The sequence below is a fragment of the Erythranthe guttata genome, chromosome 12 (genome assembly GCF_056151865.1).
Source record: "Erythranthe guttata isolate IM_541 chromosome 12, IM_541, whole genome shotgun sequence".
In the NCBI taxonomy this organism is placed as follows: domain Eukaryota; kingdom Viridiplantae; phylum Streptophyta; class Magnoliopsida; order Lamiales; family Phrymaceae; genus Erythranthe; species Erythranthe guttata.
Window position 1 is genome coordinate 5929078 of NC_142544.1, and position 26295 is coordinate 5955372.

At 37.0% G+C, this 26295-nt stretch overlaps 1 protein-coding gene across 1 annotated transcript; it reads left to right on the plus strand.

The window, feature by feature from the left end:
- Positions 1–5463: 5463 nt before the first annotated feature.
- On the plus strand, positions 5464–7068 carry LOC148766315 (peroxygenase-like). Its single transcript, XM_088827063.1, has 3 exons — positions 5464–5679; positions 6534–6683; positions 6772–7068. The coding sequence occupies exons 1-3, from the start codon at positions 5556–5558 to the stop codon at positions 6966–6968; spliced, it is 471 nt and encodes a 156-aa protein (XP_088683189.1). The 5' UTR covers positions 5464–5555; the 3' UTR covers positions 6969–7068.
- Positions 7069–26295: the final 19227 nt, after the last annotated feature.

Consider the following 26295-nt stretch of genomic DNA (forward strand, 5'->3'; position numbering starts at 1 on the left):
ACATAGGGGGTTATTGCTATTTTTTTTAATATACGGGTTTTTTCGACAATTAGAGATTACACATGGGGTTTGTGCTAATAACTCTAAAAAATTCTCCTAACAGTACTCAGGTGTGTGTTTTCCCTGACACGCAAACACGTTCAGGCACAGTAAACAGTATAAACACCCCACCCCCCCCCCCCCCCCCCCCCCCCCGTGTTAAGGAAAAAGTTGCGCCAAATCCCCGTGTGTTTTTTTTTTTTGCGCAAAACTCCCTTGTGTTTAATTTTAGATTTGCACGAAATTTTCCGTAAAAAAGTTAATATCGTTAACTATAGAGGGGATTTTATGCAATTTTTTCGTAACAGAGGGGGAATTTAGTGCATACTTTTCTACGATACAAGGGGATTTTATGCAAAATAAATTTATTCGTTAAATTTCATATTATTTTTTAAAATTAAGTAGAACACGTTTATTGAGTTACAATATGAAAAATATAAATTTAATAGGCGTGATGAATTTTTTTTACATCAACTTTTATGTGATATAATTTATTAATGTATAAAAAAATGATTTTTTAAAATATATAATTATTCTATTCAAATTATTTTATTTTATTTTATAACTTATTATGGATTACTTATATGTGAAAAAAACACAAATATTTGAGAAGTCGTTCCAACTTCCATCACAAATATTATATTATTAGTTTTGAATATTTGTAATTAATAGATGTATTTGAATTAATTTAAGAAAATAATTTGAATTTTAAATGAATATATTAATTTTGCATAGACCCTCGTGTGTTGAAAAACCATGCACCAAATCTCCTATGTTACAAAAAACTTGCATACAATCCTCTCTATAGTTATTAATGTTAAGTGTGAACCATTATCGGAAATAGGGATTTCATGCAAGAAAAAATGAACACATGGAGGTTTTACGCAATAAAAGGAACATAGAGAGATTTAGTGCAAGTTTGTCATAACACAGGGGTTTTTATGTTGTTTAATAGGGAAACATTCACCCACAAGGGAATTAGAAAATTATATAATAATTCTAATAAAATTATTATATATTTTAGAAACCCAATTTTTTTAATACATAATAACTATATTATATAAAAATTGTTTAAAAAAAAATTGGTCACACGTATTAAATTAATATTTTTATATTGTAACCGGATAAATATATACGACTTAATTTAAGAAAATAATATGAAATTTAAACGAATAAATTACTTTGGCATAAAGATCCCCTTGTTTTGTAGAAAATATGCACTAGATCCCCATATGTTATGAAAAAAATTGCATAAAATTCCCTCTGTAGTTAACAACGTTAACTTTTAACATAAAATGAGATTTCGTGCAAAGTAAAATGAAACACAAGGGAGTTTTATGCAAGAAAAAAAAACACAGGAGGATTTGGCTCAAATTTTCCGTAACACTGGGCGTTTTTATGTTTTTTACCCGATGTTGCTTAAGCTTCGAACATATTCAACTTCAACTAATTATTTCGGAACCACCCAAGGAGTGTGTTCTGTGTGTATATATATAAAGTCGGGTCCTGTCAATATTGACTGCTTTTTATGGAGATGAGCTTGTTAAAACCAATGAGATTTATAAGTAATAATCTTATGTGGACATATGTTTTTAAATAAAATGCTAAAGTAATTTATATTTCTTTAATCATGAAGACAAACATGCAGTCACTAATCTTCATATTGTATGGGTCTAACTGTTTTTATTTCTGTAGTTGCTATGTAATTGTAGAAGTTTATATGAAAAACAAATTGTGAAAAGTTAGCATGAAAGCTACATTCTGGGGTTTATGTTCTAGATAATGGTCCATTCACCACCCTTTTTGTTCGACAGGAGAGAGAGCGACTAAGCTATTTCCGATGCACTGTCGTTCTAACTTCCGTTAAACGCTACCCCGTAATCAAGGCATGCGGTACGAAATAAGCGATGGCAGTGTGTGGCCTCGAAACTGCCTCGGCCCAAGAACTGTTTGAAGGTAATTTTTGTTCTTCTCGTATTTTATTCGATGTTAGGAACAGTAAAAGTAAATTATGCCATTTTACGTGTCTATGGCTCTGATAGGAAAAATGAACTTCAAGGGCAAGCTGAGGGAGCTCCCTATCGCTTTTTATGGGCCCGGCGCAGCATACGATTGAGCCCACCCAAGCTCATCATGGTCCCAACAACATTTTTCTTTGGGCCGATAGAACTTTTTAACGGCCCAACACTGTTTTCATGAGCCCAGCATGGCGTTTTATTGGGCCCAGTAGCTTTTCTATGGGCCCGGCACAGCTTACGATTCGGCCCACCTGAGCTTTTCATGGGCCCAAATGTTTTTCATTGGCCGAGTCAAAAACTTTTACGGTCCAACACAGCGATTTAATGGGCCCAACATGGCGTTTTATTGGGCCCACTATCACTTGTATGGCGTATATTGGGCCCACTTTCAGTTTCTCATGGGCCCAGTACAACTGTTTACCGGCCCAACACAGCGTTTTCATGGGATCTCCGTTTTTTATGGGCCTAGCTCAGCCTTTCAATGGGCCCAGTACAGCGAATGATTAGGCCTTCCCTTCCCTGCATGGGCCCAATACATTTTCCATGAGCCAATAGATTGGTGGCCCCAACACAGAGTTTTCATGGGAACTCATCTCAAAGGTTCTTTTTTTTCCGGCTTATTAGCCTTTCGCTGATATGCAATTATGTGAAAGAAATTCGGTAAATTTTTGTGATGCTTGCAGTTATAAGAGAAGAAAAATAGAGATTGACATAAATGAGACTATTTTCATTATATGATTTTATTTTACAACGTTAGGTGACGATAACGTCTCTCTATGTTCTCGTCGTCGAAAAAAAGGTCTTCCACATGCAATTCTAACGAGCAACATGTCTTTTATTACACGAAAATCAAATGAATTTTTTTGCGCTTGTATAATAGCTATCGTGGTACGTTATGAGATCGAAGCTAATACTAATTCCACTTTCATCCTTTATAGAGCTATTGTGGGTCTCGTGGTGGAACCATTCAAGTTTTACTCATTCAATCAAAGTTAATCTCTAACAATATCCTTTGCTTTTCAGAGCATGAATGCCAAATGATTAACTAGACCATTAATAAGTCTTGATTTTGCATTAAAATATTATGGGCGGATTTTTCCATTTCGTTTCTCCTCTGCATTAGTTTCGCATGAGCATATGCTCTCTATAGGTCGTCTGGATAGCGAGCAAAAATATGCATTCAATCAAGTTGTGGTGCAGATTGATGCCGGTGGGAGTACGTTAGTGTGCGAGCGCTGTTAAGGTGCTTATTCATCCAAATTCAAGAGCAAAAAGTCCCATTGATTATACAAAAAATGTTGTGTATCATGAGATTTTTATATTGGCCATATTCGTACTTAAGCACTATTTTTTACTCTCTGCATTTCTATTTTGTTCTATACAGGCTGTGCACGTTACTCGGGTTTACCAAATCCACCTGTATGTCTTCAGTGATATTTAGTTCTCGGAATCAATTTTTGTGTTTGCTACTTTTGGCCATTATAGATGGTGCAGGTACACTCATTTTCTTCATTCTCTATAACATAGTTTATACTACTACTGTGGCCGCTAATATTCGATAATCACTATTATAGTTATCCCAGTATAATTATAAAATTAAGTTAAAAAATTGCAGCCTAATTTTGTTTGTCGGGATAGAGTTATGTTGAAATGTCTTTCCCCCTGAAGTTTACTCATTGCTATTGCTGCTTGGAGTACACCTAACAATATTAGCATGCCTCTGGATGGCGGCACCGATATATCCATATTCTGTAAGTACTAAGTCAAAATTAGCAAATATATAAAAGAGGTTTCGTAGGTATATTTATATATGTATATAATTATAATAATATAATTATAGATATCTTGACTTATTTATAACATGTTTGATTAATTGGTTTCATTTGACTGTCGGAAGAAAATGAAGGTGACAACTGGTCATTTGATCAAGAGTCCCAATTGCCTGCAAAGACGCTGTAGCAATCTTGTTCACGTTTGATCTTACCAGTACATATAAATTTTTATTAATGAAATTACCCTTTCAGATTTGTTGCTAATTCTGCAAATGAAACTTGTTCAATTTAACTAACCCAGTATAATTGGATAGTACATCGAAGCAAGACAGTTGAATCAGGTACGAATCTGGCTTTGCACCCTTTAATTAACAAATTCAGCGTGGTCGTTTCTTAAAAGTAACACGTTTTTACCAATCTTCTCAAATTACGAAAAAGTTACTATAAAAGTGAAATTGTAATAATTAGTGTACTTGCTGTCCAACTTTATTTGGTTTTCATTTTAGGTACCTTGAAATGTACATATTTCAGAGTATTTAATTATACATAACATCAAATATGTTAGAATTTATTTCGTGCAGATATAAATTATTTGTGTCAGATTCAGTTTTTCGTTACTGTTGCGTGAAGTGTTGCAACAGTTCGTGAAGCAGTTCGTAAAAACAGAAATAAACGAGACACAAATTTTAATGTGGTTCGGATACAATTGTACCCTACATCTACGGGGACCTGCAAATAAAATTTACTAATTTTTAGTTTTACGAATACAATAATAGGACTTAATCAAAATACAAAGACTCCCTCTTTGTTGACGCCGTTCTTGTATACTACGCTGAATTATAAATCTTCAATTTGCAGCACGTCCCTTGCTCCGCACGGTTGAACTCCCTTCAGCGTTGAATCCCTCAGTCGGCGGATCGATCTCCTCCCGAGATCTGTTTAAGCCCCTCTCCCGAAGAACCGATCTTCTTTTTGTATAGAAGAAGCAAACTTGTGATACTCCTTAAATCTTGGTGTCTTCACGCTAGGCCAAAACAGGACACTGGCGACGTTTTTGTTCGCGACGAAAATAATTTCGTAGCAAATTTGCGACGTTAATAAATAAATATCGTCGCAAGTTCCATCTCGCCACCAATTTTGAAAATAATTGCGACGAAAATCCTAGATTCGTAGCAAACGATTATAATTTGGTTTTTTTAATAATTAACTATTGCGACGAATTATATTTTTTCGTAGCAAAATATTTAAATATTATTTTATTTTATCTTGGTTGCGACGAAAGTATGTAAACCGTCGCAAGATATTTCTGAAAAATATTTTTGGGCGACGGAAATATGTGAATCGTCGCAACCTATGCATTTAAAAATTTTAATTTTATTTTATTTGCGACGAAACGTAGAAATCGTTGCCACATAACACCAAAAAAAAGTTTTTAGTAAATTTTACTAGCGACTAATTACAATAATCGTCGCAACGTATCTCCAAAAAGTATCTTACACTAAAGTAAAATTTACTTTATTTGCGATGAGAATCGTCGCTCACGACTTAATTTATTCACTTACCCCTCTCCATTTCTGCCGTTTGCCCTAATATTTTACTCTCTCTTCCTCCACACTCCCTCCCTTTCCCCGTCATTCTCACCGCCGATTAAATTGACGCTGTCAATCTTCTCTCCCCAAGTTTACTCACTTTTCTTAATTTTGCAGACTGATTTCTAGAGAGAGAGATGGCGACTATTGTGGCAGGTGGGGTGGACAGAAATGCGACGTTGTCGCCGGAGGCGGCGCTTGCTCCGGTGACTGAGGATCGACCGGTTCGGACCGACTTGGAAACCTCTATTCCAAAGCCATGTGAGTTGTTAATGAATATGATCGATCCTCTTTTCTAGGTATATATATATATATATATATATATATATATATATATATATATATATATATATATATATATATATATATATATGTGTGTGTGTGTGTGTGTGTGTGTGTGTGTTTTGGTATTAGGGTTTCAGAACTGGTGCTTTTTTTCTTCTGAATTATGGATCTTTTCACTGTTGAATTTCTTCTTCGGGTTTTGGAGAGATTTGTTGGATTTTTAGCTTAATTAATTAAAGCTATGGTTCCTGATTAGGGAAATTAGGGAGATTGGGGTAGAATTTCCACTCAACAGTAGGGGTGCAAATTGGAACATTTTTTTTGATTTATGCTGATTTTGATCCGAAAGTTGTTTCGGATTCTGGAACAATATTTTTCAATTCGTTTCCGAAACTTCAGACTTAATGATTTTTCTGAAATTATTTGTATCGGAAGTGGAATATATATGAGATTTCATTGTAGTTTCGAAAATAATTCCAAAAATTCCATGTTGTTTTCAGAATATTACAATTAAAATACAAATTATTATGTATTTTATATTTAAGGTGAGCGAAAATTGGAAAATTCCGAATTATGCAGATCAAGTTTTTGCCTCCGAATTTTTGAAATCCTGATTTTCGATTTTTTCCAAATCGGAACGGAATTGAAACTAATAGGTTTTTTTTTTTTGGCATAGTTACAGTTGGGTAGATATAATAACCATTGGATCATACATCATCTTAGATATGGCAAGGGGAATAGTCACGGGAATTAATCGGAATTAACGGGAGCTTTGCATGGCATACACGAATTCGTACTTAACTTTTTTTTTTTTGTTTGTTGGATTTTAGATATGGCTAGGGGGTTGGTTGCACCCGATATGGACCACCCGAACGGAACACCGGGGCATAACCACAACAATCTGAGTGTGCTGCAGCAGCATTGTGCTTTCTTCGATCAAGACGATAATGGGATTGTTTATCCATGGGAGACTTATGCTGGTAAAAATTTTAATTGAATTAAATTTCTTTTATTGAGAGATTCAAGAATTATGGTTTGTCGTTTTAATTGTTGTATGTAATTTCTCAGGGCTTCGGCAAATGGAGTTCAACATCATTGCCTCTCTTGTATTAGCCATCTTCATTAATGTGGGGCTGAGTTATCCCACACTCCCGGCAAGTTTTTTTTCCTCGCCCCCAAAATATAGGGATGATATTACAGAGGGGAGCCGAAGACAAGATGAAGTGAAGTGCGAAAAGAGCGTAGCGATAGATACACCTTCGTAGCGATAGATACACCTTCGTGCGAAAAGAGCGTAGCGATAGATACATCTCTCTCTCTAGAAATTAGCCTGCAAAATCAGTCGGTGCCGCCGTCATTGCCCATCTCCTTCCAGCCGCCGTCGTTGCCCAAGACCACGCCCCCTGCAGTCGCCGGCCGTCATCTTCGTTTCCAATCGCTGCCACTGCGTTCAGCTAGACGCCGTTCACCATCTATGAAGCCCAGCCCCCTCAAAACTCTAGGTATAAATTTACCTATTTATGAGGTAAATAGCAGGCACCTATATATGCAATTTTAATGCCCCAACTTCCGCAACACTCTTTTGTCTATAAATCCGACATTTTGTATGATAATGTAAGATTTGACTAATTTTTAATTTAGCTTTCATATTTGGTAGAGTTTTATTTGGTTCCCTCAATGTTAGATAATTATTTTTCTTAATATCCTTTCTAGCGAGGATATGAGATGAATTTATGTTTATGTTAACTTATATGCCCATTGATTCTCCTTTTGCTACCAGGTGTTTATCTAATGAAGATTCATTAATCCGTGTTTGAAGCTGTACTGTAGCTCGGTCCTATCAACGGTGCACTCTCCGTTACAGCATTCGAGGACCCTCCAATTCTCAACAACGGGAACCAGACAATCTTTAAACGGTTCAGTATCGCCGAGCAATAAGTAATGAGTGTTGGGCTCGTTTCCATCTCGGAGCGAGAAAATGTCGGGGTTCCTCGAAATAACGGAGTCCTCGAAGTTATCGGGCAGACCCAATTCTCTCCAGACCTTGAAAATGGCACGAAGAGGCAGCTTTTTGGTGAGGGACATCGATAGGAACTTGACCAATCGGGTTACTGCGAGGGGCGTGGATTTGCTTAAGGCGTCGGATTCTTGGCGGACGATTAGGCGAGCGGCGGGTGTGAGTGTGCAGTAGGGTTGATACTCTATCTGTCGGTAGAAGAATTCCCCTGCTCAAGGTACGTACCTCACTGTTTATAAGTTGCTTTCTTGAATAGGAAGAATTATTTACTTGCTCTGCTTCAAGATCTAATTTCTAGGAGAACGTGATTAGAAGTGGTAATTTAAGCATGTTACTTCTCTATAATGATTATCCCCGTTCATTTTTGTTTAAGCTTTAACTGTGTCTTTTTAATAATGAAAGATGGTAAAAATTTCGGTTTATGATTCTTTGTGTAAATTATAAATTGGGTATGAATAACACGGTAAATTTTAGGCAATAGGCTTCGTTTTATATGCATCATTTGGTTTGATAGCAGTTTCTTCATGTTAGATAGTAGTTGTTGATGTTGATCGATGTAATGGATTATACGCCTCTTCTTTATTTTATTTTATTTTATTTTATATTGTGAACTTGTACTTGTTCGTATTTATACGTAAACATTTTTTTCAGGCACGCTTGGAAATAGTTTATGATCAAGTGGATAACTAATGATGAATGGATAAAAGAATGTGGATCAACTCCTTTATGTAATTCTACAATATTTTTCTTAATTTTTGTATTTTTTAACTTTATTTGGATGTATTTGACCTTAAATTACAATTTTAATGTGATGTGTTATTATATCTAATAGTTAATTGTGTTATTATAGTTGATAATTAATTACAGGTTAATTTCTATATTATTATTCAGCGAAAAAAAATAAAACAAAAAAATTGCAATGTTCCTAGAAAAACGTCGCAAATTAATGAATAAATGTTGCGACGAAAATATTAGAAACGTAGCGAATTGAGGGATAAATAGTTGCGACGAAATATGTTTTCGTCGCTATTTGCTACACAACGAATAACCCAGAAAAACGAATTATTACGACGAAATACGCATTCGTCGCCATATGTTGCGACGAAAAAATAGATTCGTCGCAGGATTAGCGACGACCGCTTTGGCGACGATTTTTTGGCAGCGTTCGCGACGATTGTTTTTCGTCGCAAATATTGATATTTCGTCGCAAATGCCATATTTTCGTCGCTAGATTTCGTCGCCAGTGTCCTGTTTTGGCCTAGTTAAAGCCTTGAAGCCGGTATATTTTCTATGAAAATCACGTATCACGATGGAGCAATAAAAACGAGAGGAAAAAATATTTTCTCTTGAACTTCTCTCGATAAAAAAGGACGTCAATAAAATAACGAGAGTAAAGAAAAATATCCTGTGTAAATTTTTCTCTCCAAGAAGACGTGAGATCTGAGGCCCCGTGTTGCTGTATTTATACTTCTATAGGTGATAAGAATCATACAAGGAAATAGAGTCCATTAGGGTTAGGAAACTCTTAATTACGTAGGAAATAATATTTTCAATACAAGGAAACTCTTTAGAAGAATAATTCATGTTATAAATCAATTAATGACAAATTAAAAGAATTAAAAGCTACAACGACTTTTCCCTTCTTTAGCTCACGGTATATGCAAACTTGTGGCACAAGTTTTATTTAATTCTCGTATAATTAGAATCCAAGAGATTCTAACAATCTCCCCCTTTGTCGTTTATTGATTATAATCATTTTCTCCCGCTGAGTGAAAACCTGAAAATAAAACAATCATATGATAGACGGAAATAATAAAACTAAAGATCATCCTCAGCATTAAAGGAACAGTTCATCATCTTCATCTCTTTCAGCAACAAGAGTGGCATCAACTTCTGCAATAGTGAGTGCACCAGTTTCAGGAACTGTTCATACAGTAGTGACTTCGGCAGGTGGTTCACAACGGAGTCAGCTCCCCTTGGCTTTGTAGACTTGGAGAGCGACGTGGTAAATCATCCACGTGATAAAAGACTCAGCAAATAACGTCAGCATTAGCTCCTCCTTTTATATTCTTGTGAAGACCTCATATTAATGCACATCTCCATAGAATTTCACTTCGTGTTGTGGATTTAGAATCCCACGGAGATTCTAACACCCTCCCCCTTTGGCATTGATTGGTCAGAACATTTACTCCCCCTAAATATATGATACATGCATGAACAAGGGTCAGCAAATTGAAAATAACATCTGCAAATATAAACTGTTGCAACAGTTTATCAAACAGTTCATCAGATTGTGTAAACTGTAAATAAACCATAGTTCCAAAATAAAAGCAGATAATTCGTTCAGATGAGCACGAGATAAAAGGATATGCGGTAGCAGAAACAACTTCTCTTCACAATGTTCATTATTTGTCCTGTATTTCTGCATTATTCCAGCAACTGTCTGATGCACTGTCTCAACAGTTGTTTGAACTCCCCCTGCATTTCTGCACTGTTCCAGCACTGTTAGATGCACTGTATCAATAGTTGTCAGTACTCCCCCTGTGTTCATGCCATCGTTATTGTTCTTTTCTCCCCTTTTATGGGCAATCACTATGCATAGATAAATCAACATGGACTAATGATCTTGATGATTCGAGCAATCTGTTCAAACACTTAACAAAAAGATCAAACGAAGAGAGAATTTTGAAAGTAATTGAGAAGAATCACATTACATGACGTGCACACAAAATCACAAACTCACAAACTCAATACCACACGATAATTGCAATGCGAAAATCAAAAGATAGTGATATCAAATCCAACATTAAATAACAAAGACTACAGACTTTGCCAAACTTCATAAGAAATGTGGGAACGTGAGTAGTAGGCCCCAATAGATCCGGTTGCAACAAAAATCAAATTTAACCGGCACATAAACAAAAATCCCGTCTCTCATTTTTTTTTTTTTTAAATAATGCCTAATGCAAGTAAAAAACTAAACATGATAAATAAACATGAGTGAAGAGACATATGTGAATAGGATACTGCATGGACAAACCAAACATATGGGATTTATCTTCACATTTGCGATAAGCGCAATCCCTAAAAATCCGACTGCCAATGCAACCAATAAACTTAATAATCTCAAGTCAAACACAAATATGCTCTTATTAGGTAGCGTACACACACGTCTAATGGTAGCTTTTTCCCATGAAAAACAGAGCAATTAAAAGGAACGAGAATATGGTGGTCGTGCAATGTGTAGTCCCCTGGGCTTTCTAATTGAGCTTTGTAGTAAGTGTTCGGTCAAGTGGTTTACTAGCTCGACTCAACTAGGCTTCGAACTATTCACTGACCATATATATAATTTATATTGGCCGTGCAATGTGTATTCCCCTGGGCTTTCTAATTGAGCCTTGTAGCGAGCTTTCGGCCACGTGATTTACTAGCTCGACTCAAAACGGCTTCGAACTATTCACTGACCAAATGGTTGTAGATATATATATTAGTAACAGTAGTTCAAGAGTAGCTTTCACTCATTAAAAGAGGCAGCTTTTCCCTATAAAAACATCCAACCATGACAAGACTATTCAGAGAAATAAATAAGTTGGAGCCTTTTAAGTAATCATTTTGGGAATTGGTGAAGTTCTACCCACACAAAGTTTAGAAGTACATGAAGTATCAAATTCACATTTTTCTCAATCATATGCAGTATGATTAATGCAGTTCCTATATGAGATGCAAAAACATATGAAGTGTCCTACCACTAAAAGTTGCAAGTCTGGACACACAGACTGTTGCAACAGTTCATGCAACTGCATCAGATTAAACAACATAAATTCCCAGCGATTTTCGCAAGGAATCAAATCTCTGTGCATCAAGGGTTTTTGCAAAAGCATCAGTTAATTCATTCTCCGTTGCAACATAATCAATTGAGACAACCCCCTTTTCAACCAAGCCCTTTATGAAACGATAACAAATATCAGTAAGCTTAGTTCTCGAATGCTAAATTGGATTCATCGAATTATTTTTCGCACTCAAATTATCAAAATTCAGAAGATCAAGTTTCTTATGCCCCAATCCAATTTTGTCAACAGAACTGTTGGAACAGTTAGTACTATCATCACACAATTTTAAAGAAGTAATAGTAGATAAACAATTAAGATCAGATTTCTTTACCCAGATTTTTTGTTGAGTTTTATTGACTAAATCAACCTTTATCTTGGGTTTTTGAAATGACACAAAAGTGTGATCAACTTTAGCGGAAAGTGGTGAGCGGGCCATTATTTGTTTAACCATTTTCAAGTACTTAAAATATCTGGGTCGTATATGACCAGCAACATGACAAAAATGACAAATAGGCACAAAACATTTTCTTTGAAATGACTGTTTTGGCGCAACTGTCGCAACAGTCTGTGAAACCGTGCATTGTTTAACAAAATTGATTTTTCCTATTGGATCTTCTTTCTGTTTCAAAGCATCATCAGATAGTTTATCACCCCTTACACCTAGATGACCATAGTTTGGCTGATTTGTTCTCAAATTTTCATTCAAATTTACCCTACATGTATTTAATTTTGAAATAAAATCTTGGGTTTTAGCAAATTTAGCCTTCAAACTATCTGTTTCTCTACTAGCAGAAATAGCATTTTGTTCAAGAGTAGAAATTCTTACCTTCAATACTTTGTTTTTCTCAATGAGGACAAGCTTCTCTTTTTCTAAGAATTTATTCGACTCGCATACCTGAAGAAATTTTTCGTACATCCTTTCATAGCACTTCTTTAATTCTTCCAAGGATGATACGTCATCATCGCTGTTGTTTTCTGAATCCCAATCATCATCTGCAAGATTTAACGGAGTTAATCTTTTATCAGATATTGAATGCAACTTATCATACCTAAGTTCTGTCTGAACTGTTTGTCCAACTGTCGCAACAGTTTCAGCAATAGTCTCTTTGCACTCGCTTATCTGAGTAGTTTCTTCGTAGGCCTCTTGTAGAACATCCCATGCTTCCTTTGCTGATTTGCACATTGATATCAATTTGAATTGGTCGTCATCGATACAACTCAAGATAGCATTGGTTGCCTTAAATTATAATCTGCTATCCGTACTTCTTCATCACTCCACTTTTCTTTTGGCGTTTGAATGCTCTCGTGTGACTCATTCATTGAGGTAGGAGGTGTCCAACCAATTAGAATCGCGCGCCAGGCCCATTCATCAATAGATTTGATGAACATCTTCATCCTTATTTTCCAATCAGAGTAGTTCAATTCACCCAAGAGAGGTGGTAGGAATGCGCCTTCACGATGATTATTCATATCTCTGCACAAAAAAAATAAAAAAAATTAAATCGCAAAATCTCACTCAGTGTATCTAGTGATAGGCTCTGATACCGATTGTTAGTATTTATTTCGTGCAGATATAAATTATTTGTGTCAGATTCAGTTTTTCGTTACTGTTGCGTGAAGTGTTGCAACAGTTCGTGAAGCAGTTCGTAAAAACAGAAATAAACGAGACACAAATTTTAATGTGGTTCAGATATAATTGTACCCTACATCTACGGGGACCTGCAAATAAAATTTACTAATTTTTAGTTTTACGAATACAATAATAGGACTTAATCAAAATACAAAGACTCCCTCTTTGTTGACGTCGTTCTTGTATACTACGCTGAATTATAAATCTTCAATTTGCAGCACGTCCCTTGCTCCGCACGGTTGAACTCCCTTCAACGCTGAATCCCTCAGTCGGCGGATCGATCTCCTCCCGAGATCTGTTTAAGCCCCTCTCCCGAAGAACCGATCTTCTTTTTGTATAGAAGAAGCAAATTTGTGATACTCCTTAAATCTTGGTGTCTTCACCACAAAGCCTTGAAGCCGGTAAGCCTTGAAGCCGGTATATTTTCTATGAAAATCACGTATCACGATGGAGCAATAAAAACGAGAGGAAAAAATATTTTCTCTTGAACTTCTCTCGATAAAAAAGGACGTCAATAAAATAACGAGAGTAAAGAAAAATATCCTGTGTAATTTTTTCTCTCCAAGAAGACGTGAGATCTGAGGCCCCGTGTTGCTGTATTTATACTTCTATAGGTGATAAGAATCCTACAAGGAAATAGAGTCCATTAGGGTTAGGAAACTCTTAATTACGTAGGAAATAATATTTTCAATACAAGGAAACTCTTTAGAAGAATAATTCCTATTATAAATCAATTAATGACAAATTAAAAGAATTAAAAGCTACAAGGACTTTTCCCTTCTTTAGCTCACGGTATATGCAAACTTGTGGCACAAGTTTTATTTAATTCTCGTATAATTAGAATCCTAGAGATTCTAACAAAATATATGAATTCAATACTTAAGATAACGAGAGTATGATCGTAGTTACACGTTTGTGTTAATTAATTTGGGATTTTTTTTTTGAACTTGCACGATCCATCATTCATTGAGCTTTTGATATGAACTGTAAATTATATTAGGATGTTGTGCTTGAAATGTAGACAGTAAATTATAACAAGTGTTCTGTTTTGTGCAAGCAACAACTCCAATATTAATAGGGACTGAATTTGCTGAATTTGTTCAACTTCCACTACATACTACATATTCAGTGGACTGTCGTCACTCAGGTAATTATTCTATCTAAATTATGGAATATTATTGTCGTATAATGTTTCCTAATCATCAGTTCATCACCAATGTTTTTTTTTATTATATAATAATCAAGCTATGGCAACCCCAAGTGGGGGTCAATTTGTAATTTCTGTAAATCCACCTACCTGACTAAAACAGTTTTATATGAAGAATAAAAAAGGAGAAAGATAGAATTAATGCGTAATAGAATAGAAACCCCCATTATGTGTTGATTACATGGAATATATATAGAGAAATATTGCAAGGTAATAGAGTTTGAATAGGTAACTAAATCCTAACTAATCTAGGTAACCGAATCATAATAGAATCCTAATATTATGAGAGTTCTATAATATAATATTCTCTAACACGCCCCCGCAGTCGAAACGTGACGAACGTGAAGACGGGACAATCAGTTGCTAACACGCTCCCGCAGTCGGAACGAATATACTCCAAAAGTGAAGACTGGAAAAGAAGTCGCGAAACACAATGCTACAAAATTCCTCTGTTGAAATACCTGCCAAATTAAAAATAATAATAATAATAATAATAACGAGTGAGAGAAAAATAAGCAACTTTTTTTTTTTTTTTTATAGAGAGAAGAGATGAGAGAGGGGGGAAGAAGATTGGGTGGTGTTCGCCGGCCATGGAGAAGAGAAGAGGCCGCGGCTAGGTTCTAGACCATGAAGAAGAAGAAGAAGAAGAAGAAGAAGAAGAAGAAGAAGAAGAAGAAGAAGAAGAAGAAGAAGAAGAAGAAGAAGAAGAAGAAGAAGAAGAAGAAGAAGAAGAAGAAGAAGAAGAAGAAGAAGAAGAAGAAGAAGAAGAAGAAGAAGAAGAAGAAGAAGAAGAAGAAGAAGAAGAAGAAGAAGAAGAAGAAAAAGAAGAAGAAGAAGAAGAAGAAGAAGAAGAAGAAGAAGAAAAAAAAAAAGATAGAGAAGATGCACCACCGAGAGAGTGAGAAAATTTGGTTTGGTGGTCGCCGGCCATGGAGAAGAAGATAAGCGGCGGCTAGGTTTTAGGCCATGGAGAAGAAGAAGAAGAAGAAGAAGAAGAACAAAAAGATAGAGAACCACCGGGGAGGGAGAAAATTTGGGTGGTGTTCATAGAAAAGATAGAAAAAGAAAGATATTAAGAGTACCACCACCGGGGAGGGAGAAAATTGGGTGGTCACCGCCATGGAGAAGAAAAGGCGGCTAGGTTAAAAAACCTGGTGCTCTGATACCATATAGGAAGAATAGAAAAGGAGAAAGATAGAATTAATACGTAATAGAATAGAAACCCCCATTATGTTATGGGCTGATTACATGGAATATATATAGAGAAATATTGCAAGGTAATAGAGTTTGACTAGGTAACTAAATCCTAACTAATCTAGGTAACCAAATCATACTAGAATCCTAATATTAGGAGAGTTCTATAATATAATATTCTCTAACAAGTTTGGATACTTACATCATCTTCCCACCCGCTCCACCCAAATTGCAAATTTAACCCCAAAGTGTATCTCTCTTGCAATATCCGAAATATCCGCCACCAACGCACTATACTTTGACTCCTCCTCAGCTATAATTGCTTGTGACTCATTTACGAAAATTGGCAATACCAAGTTTAAAATCTTATGATTTGCGATTCAAATCGTACGATTCAATTCATTCATACCTAAGTCGATTCGAAAGTTAAAATAAATCTTAAATATCAACAAAACAATCAAATTTTACAATATACGATTTAAGAAAACTTATGAGAATTACAGATTTGGTCCATGTATTATATACCATTTTTAATATCGGTCCTTAAACCGGAAATGCCCCCAAGTGGAGGACAATTTGTAATTTCCTAAAATCCACCTCCCTGGCTGAAACAACTTTGAAAATTGTAGAATCACCCCTATACTTACTCCATCTTCCTAGCCGCTCCACCTAAATTGCAAATTTGACCCCAAAGTGGATCTCTCTTTCACTATCCAAAATATCCGCCGCATTTACAAAAATTCGCAATACCAAGCATATAATCTTATAATTTATGATTCAAATCTTACGATTCAATTAGTTCATATCTATGTCGATTGAAATGTTAAAATAAATCTTAAATATCAACAAATCAATCAAAATTTACGATTTTTGGTCCCTATATTACATAATTTGTTTTATTTTTGGTCCTTAAACAAGAAATGTACCCCCAAGTGGGGGTCAATTTGTAATTTCTGGAAATCCACCTCCCTCGCTGAAATTGTTTTGAAAATTGCAGAATCACCCCTATACTTACTCCATCTTCCCAGCCGCTCCACCCAAATTGCAAATTTAACCCCAAAGTGGATCTCTTTTGCAATATCCGAAATCTCCCCCACCAACGCAGTATGTTTTTACTCCTCCTTAGCTTTAATCGCGTGTGACTCATTTACGAAAATTCGCAATACCGAGTTTAAAATCTTATGATTTACGATTCAAATCTTACAATTCAATTCGTTCATACCTAAGTCGATTCAAAAGTAAAATTTAATCTTAAATATCAACACTACGATCAAATTTTACGATTTACGATTTAAGAAAACAATAATTTATTATATTATTTATAATAAACATGTGATAATTATAGTTTTGGTCCCTATATTATATACCATTTTTAATTTTGGTCCCTATATTATATACTATTTTTATTTTGGTCCTTGAACCGAAAATGCCCCCGAGTGGAGGTCAATTTGTTATTTCCAAAAATCCACCTCCCTGGATGAAACATGTCTGAAAATTGCAGAATTAACCCGATACTTACTCCATCTTCCTAGTCGCTCAAATCAAATTGCAAACTTGACCCCAAATTGGATCTCTCTTTCACTACCCAAAATATCCGCCACATTTATGAAAATTCGCAGTACTGAGCATAAAATCTTATGATTTACGATTCAAATATTACGATTAAATTCATTCATATCTATGTCGATTCAAATGTTAAAATAAAACTTAAATATCAACAAATCGATCAAATTTTACGATTGTTGGTCCCTATATTATTATACATTTTTCTTTAAATTTTGTTCTATAAACAAGAAATGCACCCCAAGTGGGGGTCAATTTGTAATTTCTGAAAATCCACCTCGCTGACTGAAACAGTTTTCAAAATTGTAGAATCACCCATATACTTACTCCATCTTCCCAGCCGCTCCACCCAAATTGCAAATTTAACCTCAAAGTGGATCTCTCTTGCAATATCCGAAATATCCGCCACCAATGCAGTATGCTTTGACTCCTCTACAACTATAATCGTGTGTGACTCATTTACGAAAATTCGCAATACCAAGTTTAAAATCTTATGGTTTACGATTCAAATCGTACGATTCAATTCGTTCATACCTAAGTCGATTCAAAAGTTAAAATAAATCTTAAATATCAACAAAACAATCAAATTTTATAATTTTCGATTTAAGAAAACTTGAATTTATTATATTATTTATAAAAAAATTGCGATAATTACAGTTTTGGTCCCTATATTATATACAATTTTTAATTTTGGTCCTTCAACCGGAAATGCCGCCCAAATGGAGGTCAATTTGTGATATTTGAAAACCCAACTCCCTAGCTAAAACAAATCTGAAGATTGCATAATCACCCCTTTACTTACTTCATCTTCCTAGCCGCTCCAACCAATTTGCAAATTTGACCCCAAGTGGATCTCTCTTTCAATATCAAAAATATCCGCCACATTTACGAAAATTCGCAATGCCGATCTTAAAATCTTATGATTTACGATTCAAATCTTACTATTCAATTCGTTCATATCTATGTCCATTCAAATGCCAAAATAAATCTTAAATATCAACAAATCGATCAAATTTTACGATTTTTGGTCCATATATTATATACCTTTTTTTTTGTCCTTAAACGAGAAATGCACCCCAAGTGGGGGTCAATTTGTAATTTCTAGAAATCCACTTCCCTGACTGAAACAGTTTTGAAAATTGCAGAATCACCGCTATACTTACACCATCTTCCCAAATGTTCCACCCAAATAGCAAATTTAACCCCAAACTGGACCTCTCTTGCAATATCCGAAATATTCGCCACCAACGCAGTATCCTTCAACTCCTCCTCAGTTATAATCGCGTGTGACTCATTTACGAAAATTCGCAATACCGAGTTTAAAATCTTATGATTTACGATTCAAACCTTACGATTCAATTCGTTCATACCTAAGTCGATTCAAAAGTAAAAATAAATCTTAAATATCTACAAAACGATCAAATTTTACGATTTACGATTTCAGAAAACTTTAATTTTATTATATTATTGATAATAAACTTGCGATAATTACAGTTTTAGTCCATATATTATATACAATTTTTTATTTTGGTCCTTATACCGGAAAAGCCCCCCAAGTGGAGGTCAATTTGTAATTTCTAAAAATCCACCTCCGTTGCTGAAACAACTGTGAAAATGGCCGAATCACCCCTATACGTACTCCATCTTTCTAGCCATTCCACCCAAATTGCAAATTTGACCCCAAAGTGGATCTCTCTTTCAATTGTTGGGTTTCGGGCACGCATACGCAGCGGAAAACAAAAATTTTATGCGATTTAAACGACTTTAAAACACATAAGAACATGCCCGACAAAATAAATTCAATTAATTGCGTACCTTTGCGCTTCCAGGGAAAATTAAAAACAATTTACATGCTAATAATTTCTATCGAATTTAAATCAATTAACATGCTCGCGTTTAAACCAAATAACATGCTTGCAACGATTTAATCGATTACACATAATCACATAAAATCATACGAAACAAACATGAATACATAGGTTTAAACAAAACTCAAATCGAAACTAGGGTTTCGCGTGTTTACCTCTTGAAGCGTGAGGTAGGAGCGTATAGCACGTCGAGATTGCTACGGAAACCAATCCGTACAATCGGGGCAGCAATGGAGTGCAGCGGCAGCAGCGGCAGATTGACCACGGCGGCGCGTGAGCTTCACGCGCGGACTTTCGGGGCGGCGCGTGGGGCAGCGTGCGGCTTCGGCTCGTGCGTTGCTCCTCGATTCTTCGATCTACAGTCTTCCTCCTCTCGGATTTCACCTCGTATACTTCGATCTACTAAAACGTGGCACTAGACACGAAGTAGTTAGAATTAACGGAAGAAAAGAAGGAAGAAAAGAATACCGAAAGGGATCGGCCAAGGGATGGCCGATTCCGGCGACGGGGCGGCGTCAACGGCGGAGGTGGCCGCGCGAGAGAGAGAGGTGGACGGCCGCTTTAGGGTTAGGGTTTGTTGTTTTTGTGCAAGGCCTATAAATCATGTATTTATAGTCCCTTGCATAAAACCCTAACGGGCTTAAGTTGGACTGGGCCCAACAGCTTAAGCTCGTTAGTTCCTTTACTTGCTCGTCTCTCTCAATTCAATGATCGGAAAATTGTAACGATTACATTTTCGGAATCATTATAATGTCCTCGTCATTACGAGTGCCAACTCTCGTTTTCCAACTTTCCAAAAGTGGAAACCCTAGTTCAGTGCACTTTCTAAATTTGGAAACTTCCCGATTTAGAAAGTTCACTAATACGTTCGCCTACTCTTTTCCTTTTCTTATTCTCATTCATAATTCCAAATTACGAATGTTGGACCCAATCGTATTGACTTCCAATCATGCAAAGATAAACTATTTTATCTCTGACCGTTTATTCAAAGATCTCATGTGCACGAGCAGTGTGACCCTCGATGGTTCAGGTGTAAGCTAGCCGTGGGCCCACAACCCTTTGTGGTCAAAACTCGTCCCCTTCGAGTTACGATTAAGATGAAGCTCGTTTCACCTTAATCACCCAACGAATCAAGATTGGCGTCTAGCAACTACGCGTCATGATTCCCTAGATACAAATGAAGTGCCTGCAAGAACCTTCAGATATAGTTAACGTACAGTACGGTCCCTTCGATTCATATGTCCCGATCGAACTAGAGGCATTGGTTCATCGAGACCTCTTTATATGTTCGATGACGGTGCGATCGTTCCAAGTGTTGTAATCCTTACGTGCATGACTTAGAGAATCGAATTCTCTAATCATCACTTAGTCAGCTCTGGCCAGAGACTTAGAATGATTACAAACTTTCAGAACACACAGGACATCCAAGACTATTCTAGCGATCGAATCCCCGACTACAATGCACAGACCTCCCACATGTTGGCTTGTTGGTCACCTACTCTAACAATCTCCCACTTGACCTAAAGCCAACTACCCATAAATCGCAATCCCATCGACTCTCGATGTTTCTCATGGACCGATCTTGGTAAAGGCTTCGTGAAGGGGTCTGCAACGTTCTCTTCCGAGGTGACTCGTTCAACCTTAACTTCACCTCTATCAATGATCTCTCGGATCACGTGATACTTCCTCAGAATATGCTTCGACTTCTGATGAGATCGTGGCTCCTTAGCTTGCGCCACGGCTCCGGTGTTATCACAGTACAACGGTACTGGATCACTAGCATCAGGAATGACACCCAACTCTTGGATGAACTTCCTTATCCAAGTCCCTTCTTTTGCAGCTTCAGACGCTGCAATGTATTCCGCTTCGGTAGTGGAATCAGCTGTCGTGCTTTGCTTGGAACTCTTCCAACACACGGCACCACCATTAAGCGTGAATATAAATCCAGAATTCGACTTTGAGTCGTCCACATCCGATTGAAAACTAGAGTCAGTAAAACCCTCTAATTTCAACTCGGCACCCCCATAGACCAAAAATATATCCTTAGTTCTTCGCAAGTACTTGAGAATATCTTTCACGGCTTTCCAGTGAGCCGGGCCGGGGTTAGACTGATATCTGCTTGTGACACTCACAGCATACGCAATATCGGGTCTCGTACATAGCATGCCATACATTATGCTTCCTATGGCGGAAGCATAAGGTGTCCTTTTCATCTCCTCGATTTCACTAGGTGTTTGGGGACACATAGATTTCGAGAGACGAACCCCATGGGACATTGGCAAGAATCACTTCTTGGATTCTTCCATGCTAAACCGTTTCATAACGGTGTCTATGTACAGGCTTTGGGATAAGCCAAGCATCTTTCTTGCTCTATCTCTATAGATGCGTATTCCCAATACATAAGATGCTTCTCCCAAATCCTTCATTGAGAAACGTGTGGACAACCATGCTTTCGTTTGCTGTAACATTCCTACGTCATTCCCAATGAGTAGAATGTCATCAACGTAAAGCACTAGAAATATTACTGCCCTCCCACTAACCTTCTTGTATACACAAGGTTCCTCCGGATTCTTCTCAAAATCAAACTCTTTGATAGTTGAGTCGAACCTAATGTTCCAACTACGGGATGCTTGCTTCAATCCATAAATGGATCGCTGGAGCTTGCAAACCTTTTGCTCACTTCCAGAAGATATGAAGCCTTTCGGCTGCGCCATGTAAATTTCTTCCTCAATATCTCCATTAAGGAAGGCGGTCTTCACATCCATTTGCCATATCTCGTAGTCGTACCACGCAGCTATGGCCAGCAAAATCCTAATGGACTTCAGCATCGCGACTGGCGAAAAGGTTTCCTCATAGTCAACGCCTTGCCTTTGAGTGTATCCTTTTGCTACCAATCTAGCTTTATAGGTCGATACCTTTCCATCAACTCCAATTTTCTTCTTATAGATCCACTTGCAGCCTATAGGAACAATTCCTTTGGGTGGATCTACCAAGGTCCATACCATGTTGGAGTACATGGAGTCCATTTCGGATTTCATGGCAGTTAGCCAATGTCCCATGTCCGCATCCGATACGGCCTCATTGTATGTTCTTGGATCTCGTCCAAGATCAACATGATCTTCATCATTTTCGAGGAGGAATAACCTATCCGGCATTTTCCGAACTCTTTCGGATCTACGTACCGTAGGTTCAGGAGGTATATCAGTGGTTTGTTGTATTGGTTCGATTACTTGTTCTTGCGTTTGAACTTCACTTTGTGGTTCTTGAACTACTTCAAGTTCTATCATGCTGCCCTTTCTATCGGATAGAAACTCCCTTTCCAAAAAGGTGGCATTTCTCGAAACAAACGTCTTTGCTTCCTTGACATAGTAGAACTCGTATCCCATCGAGTCTTCGGGATACCCCACAAAATAGCACAAGTCGGATTTACTATCCAACTTATCTCCCACTAATCGCTTCACATAAGCGGGACAACCCCATATCCTAATATGTTTGTAATTGGGTTTCCGGGAATGCCAAAGTTCATAAGGTGTGGATTTAACTGCTTTGGTGTTAACTCTATTCAGCAAATACGCGGCAGTACGGAGTGCATGACCCCACAAGTATGCCGGTAAGTTTGTGAACCCCATCATTGATCGAACCATATCTAATAAAGTTCGATTCCGACGTTCGGATACTCCATTAAGTTGAGGAGTTCCCGGTGGAGTCCATTGGGACTGTATCCCATTTTCTTTTAGATAGTCAATGAACTCGATGCTCAAGTATTCTCCACCACGATCGGATCGTAGCTTCTTAACACTTCGTCCGAGTTGCTTTTCCACTTCGTGTCTAAAATCTTTGAACCTTTCAAAAGTTTCAGACTTATACTTCATCAAGTACACATACCCATACCTAGAATAATCGTCGGTAAAGGTAGCGAAGTAGTTATATCCACCCTTCGCACTAACACTTAGTGGACCACATACGTCTGTATGGATCAAATCCAAAAGACCCTCGGCTCGTTCCATTTTCCCTTTGTAGGGTGACTTGGTCATTTTCCCTTTAAGGCAGGATTCACACGTTTGTAGTGATTTCACGTCCTCCAAAGAGAACAATCCTTCACTGACAAAATCGTTCATCCTTCTTAAAGAGACATGACCTAATCTAGCGTGCCAAAGTTGTGCGGGGTTTTGATCTATCTCCTTACGTTTTGCTGATATAACGTTAATAGGTATTTCATTTGGATTTAGTTCATACAAGTTGTTTAATAGTCGTCCTTTGCAAATTAAATTCTCATTCTTTTGTATAATGCAAATCGAATTTCCAAAAACAAAAGTAAAACCTTCAATATCTAATACAGGAATAGAAATAAGGTTTCTAATGAGCGACGGAACAAATAAACAATCGTTCAAAACAATAGGAAAACTAGAATCCAAAACATTTAAGTAAATTGTGCCAATGGCTTCAGCAGCAACTCTTGCTCCATTCCCCATCCTTAGGTAGGTCTCACCCGCTCTAAGTCTTCGACTTCTTGTCATTAGCTGCAAATCATTGCACAAATGTGAGCCACAGCCCGTATCCAATACCCAAGAAGAAGAGTTGACAGACAAATTTACGTCAATGAAATACGTACCCTTTTCAGAACCTTTCTGCTTCAGGTAAGCCTTGCAGTTGCGGCGCCAATGTCCTTTCTTTCCACAGTGATGGCAAGCATCATCAACTTGTTTGCTAACCTTTGCTTTGGGGCCCCCACTACCTTCACCCACTTCGAACTTGCTGTTAGGGAAAAGAACTCTTTCCTTTCTCTTCTTTTGGAAAGAACTCTTCTTTCCAGAAGTAGCAGCAATGAGAACAGACTTCTCTTTCTTAATGGTGGACTCGAAGCTGACCAACATGTTCATTAACTCATCCAAGGGAGGATCTAGTTTGTTCATGTTGAAGTTCACTATGAACGATTCATAGGAACTAGGAAGAGACAACAGGATCAAATCCAACGAGAGCTCGGCCGGGAGGGTGACATCAAGATTCACTAGCTTTTCAAGGAGAGTGATCATTTTGAGACAGTGCTCGTGGACCGAAGTCCCTTCGCGCAGTCTCGCTGTGATCAACTCCTTTGTAGCAGCGTATCTCGATGCCCTAATATTCTCACTATACATGCTATCGAGATGAGCCTTTATATCGAAAGCATGCAAGTGAGACTCATATTTCCTCGCAAGCGCGGGCTCCATGGCGGCTATCATATAGCACCTAGCATGAGTGTCATCTTTCTTCCAAACTTCATAAGTTTCCTTTTCAGCATCAGTCGCTGTGGCAGGTATAGTGGCGGGAAGCCTCTCGTTCAAAACATAGAGACGCCCCTCAACAGTTAGCACAAGCTTAAGACTACGCAACCAATCTAGGTAATTAGGGCCATTGAGTTTATTGTCGAGGATTGACATTATGGGATTCTTAGACATAATTATCTGAGACATATAGAGAAGAGGATTATTAGAGATTCGCGTTAAATGATTGTTACAATTAAATGTTTGGACTTATGTTATTTAATTGTTCTCCCACTAATTTTATCGAGTTCCACTTCCCTCTAGTAGACAAACGAGAAAACTGATTTTTCTTAATGGGCTTTAGGTCCAATAGACAAACATAACCCGTAGTTAATCTAGCCCGATTATATTTGCCCAAAGGTAGATCACAATCAATCATATCCACAATATGACCCTAAATTAATTTTCCTCACACTTGATAATGACCTAAGTTAATCTCGCGAATATCAAAATCGTCGTGTGTCAAGTCTAACCTACCAATCAAAGATGCTCATAGAACTTGATTATGCCAAACTAATGCAGTCCCTAGTTAATCTAGCCGACCACGTTAATCCAACATAACCCTTTTCTATGGCTACCTTCATCGCTATGTCAATTGAATTACAGCTTACTCCACCATAGCACTCCCCGCTAACACGGCTTACTGCACTACAGTGAAGGGCTACACATAATCCAACCGTTGGCAGAAGGAAAGAAATAACTCAACAGATTGGGTATTTCTTTATAGCTTGAAATGATTCTTAATTAAAAGAATGAGGGATTTTATTAAAATGTTTTATCTCATCAGAAGGTTTGGATTGGTCTATGTGATTCCTACATCTATGTTCTCTAAAGGTATATGGAAACGCATATTGTCCTAAGAGGAACATACGACCTAACTATATAATTAATTACATTAATTAATTATCGGGTTTTTCAAAATAATTATAGAACCTCAACTAGCATAAATCATTCAAATAATGTTGAGGTACTACTAATTAAGTTGAACTTATAATCAATATTATATTTGTGTTCTATTAATTGAAATCAATTTAACAATTTAAATTAATTAATCAATCTAACACCTATTTACCAAAATAGATGATTGTCGATCCAATTATCTAATTGGGATTAATTGAAAATAATTTTCCAAAAATTAAAATCAATTTGTTTTAAGTTTAATTTTAGAAATCTGAATTTTTTTTTTTTTTATTTTTTTTTTCAGTGGACCGGTTCGGCCCAACCGGTCTGACCGGTTCGGACCGAAGCGGTCCGGTTCTGCCCGGTCCAGCTGACCCAAATCAGTGGGCCGGGTCAGTCGGACCGAGAACCGGTCTGACCGACCCGAATCCACGTGGATTCGGTCAACTAGATCGCACACAACCATCGAACCGGCCGGTTCGACCGGTTCGATCCGAACATTTAAAAACCGACATTTTAAAAACAATTTCAGATCGGATTTTCCAATTTTAAACAATTTTAAAGCTGGAAAAATTCTAAACAATATTTCAAAAATATTTTAAACTTACGAAAACTCCCAATTACATAATACGACAATCACTACTTTAATAAATCGAACATGCATAAAATCATAGCATATAAATACCAACGCAATTAATTGCGCAACGAGCTCTGATACCACTGTTGGGTTTCGGGCACGCATACGCAGCGGAAAACAAAAATTTTATGCGATTTAAACGACTTTAAAACACATAAGAACATGCCCGACAAAATAAATTCAATTAATTGCGTACCTTTGCGCTTCCAGCGAAAATTAAAAACAATTTACATGTTAATAATTTCTATCGAATTTAAATCAATTAACATGCTCGCGTTTAAACCAAATAACATGCTTGCAACGATTTAATCGATTACACATAATCACATAAAATCATACGAAACAAACATGAATACATAGGTTTAAACAAAACTCAAATCGAAACTAGGGTTTCGCGTGTTTACCTCTTGAAGCGTGAGGTAGGAGCGTATAGCACGTCGAGATTG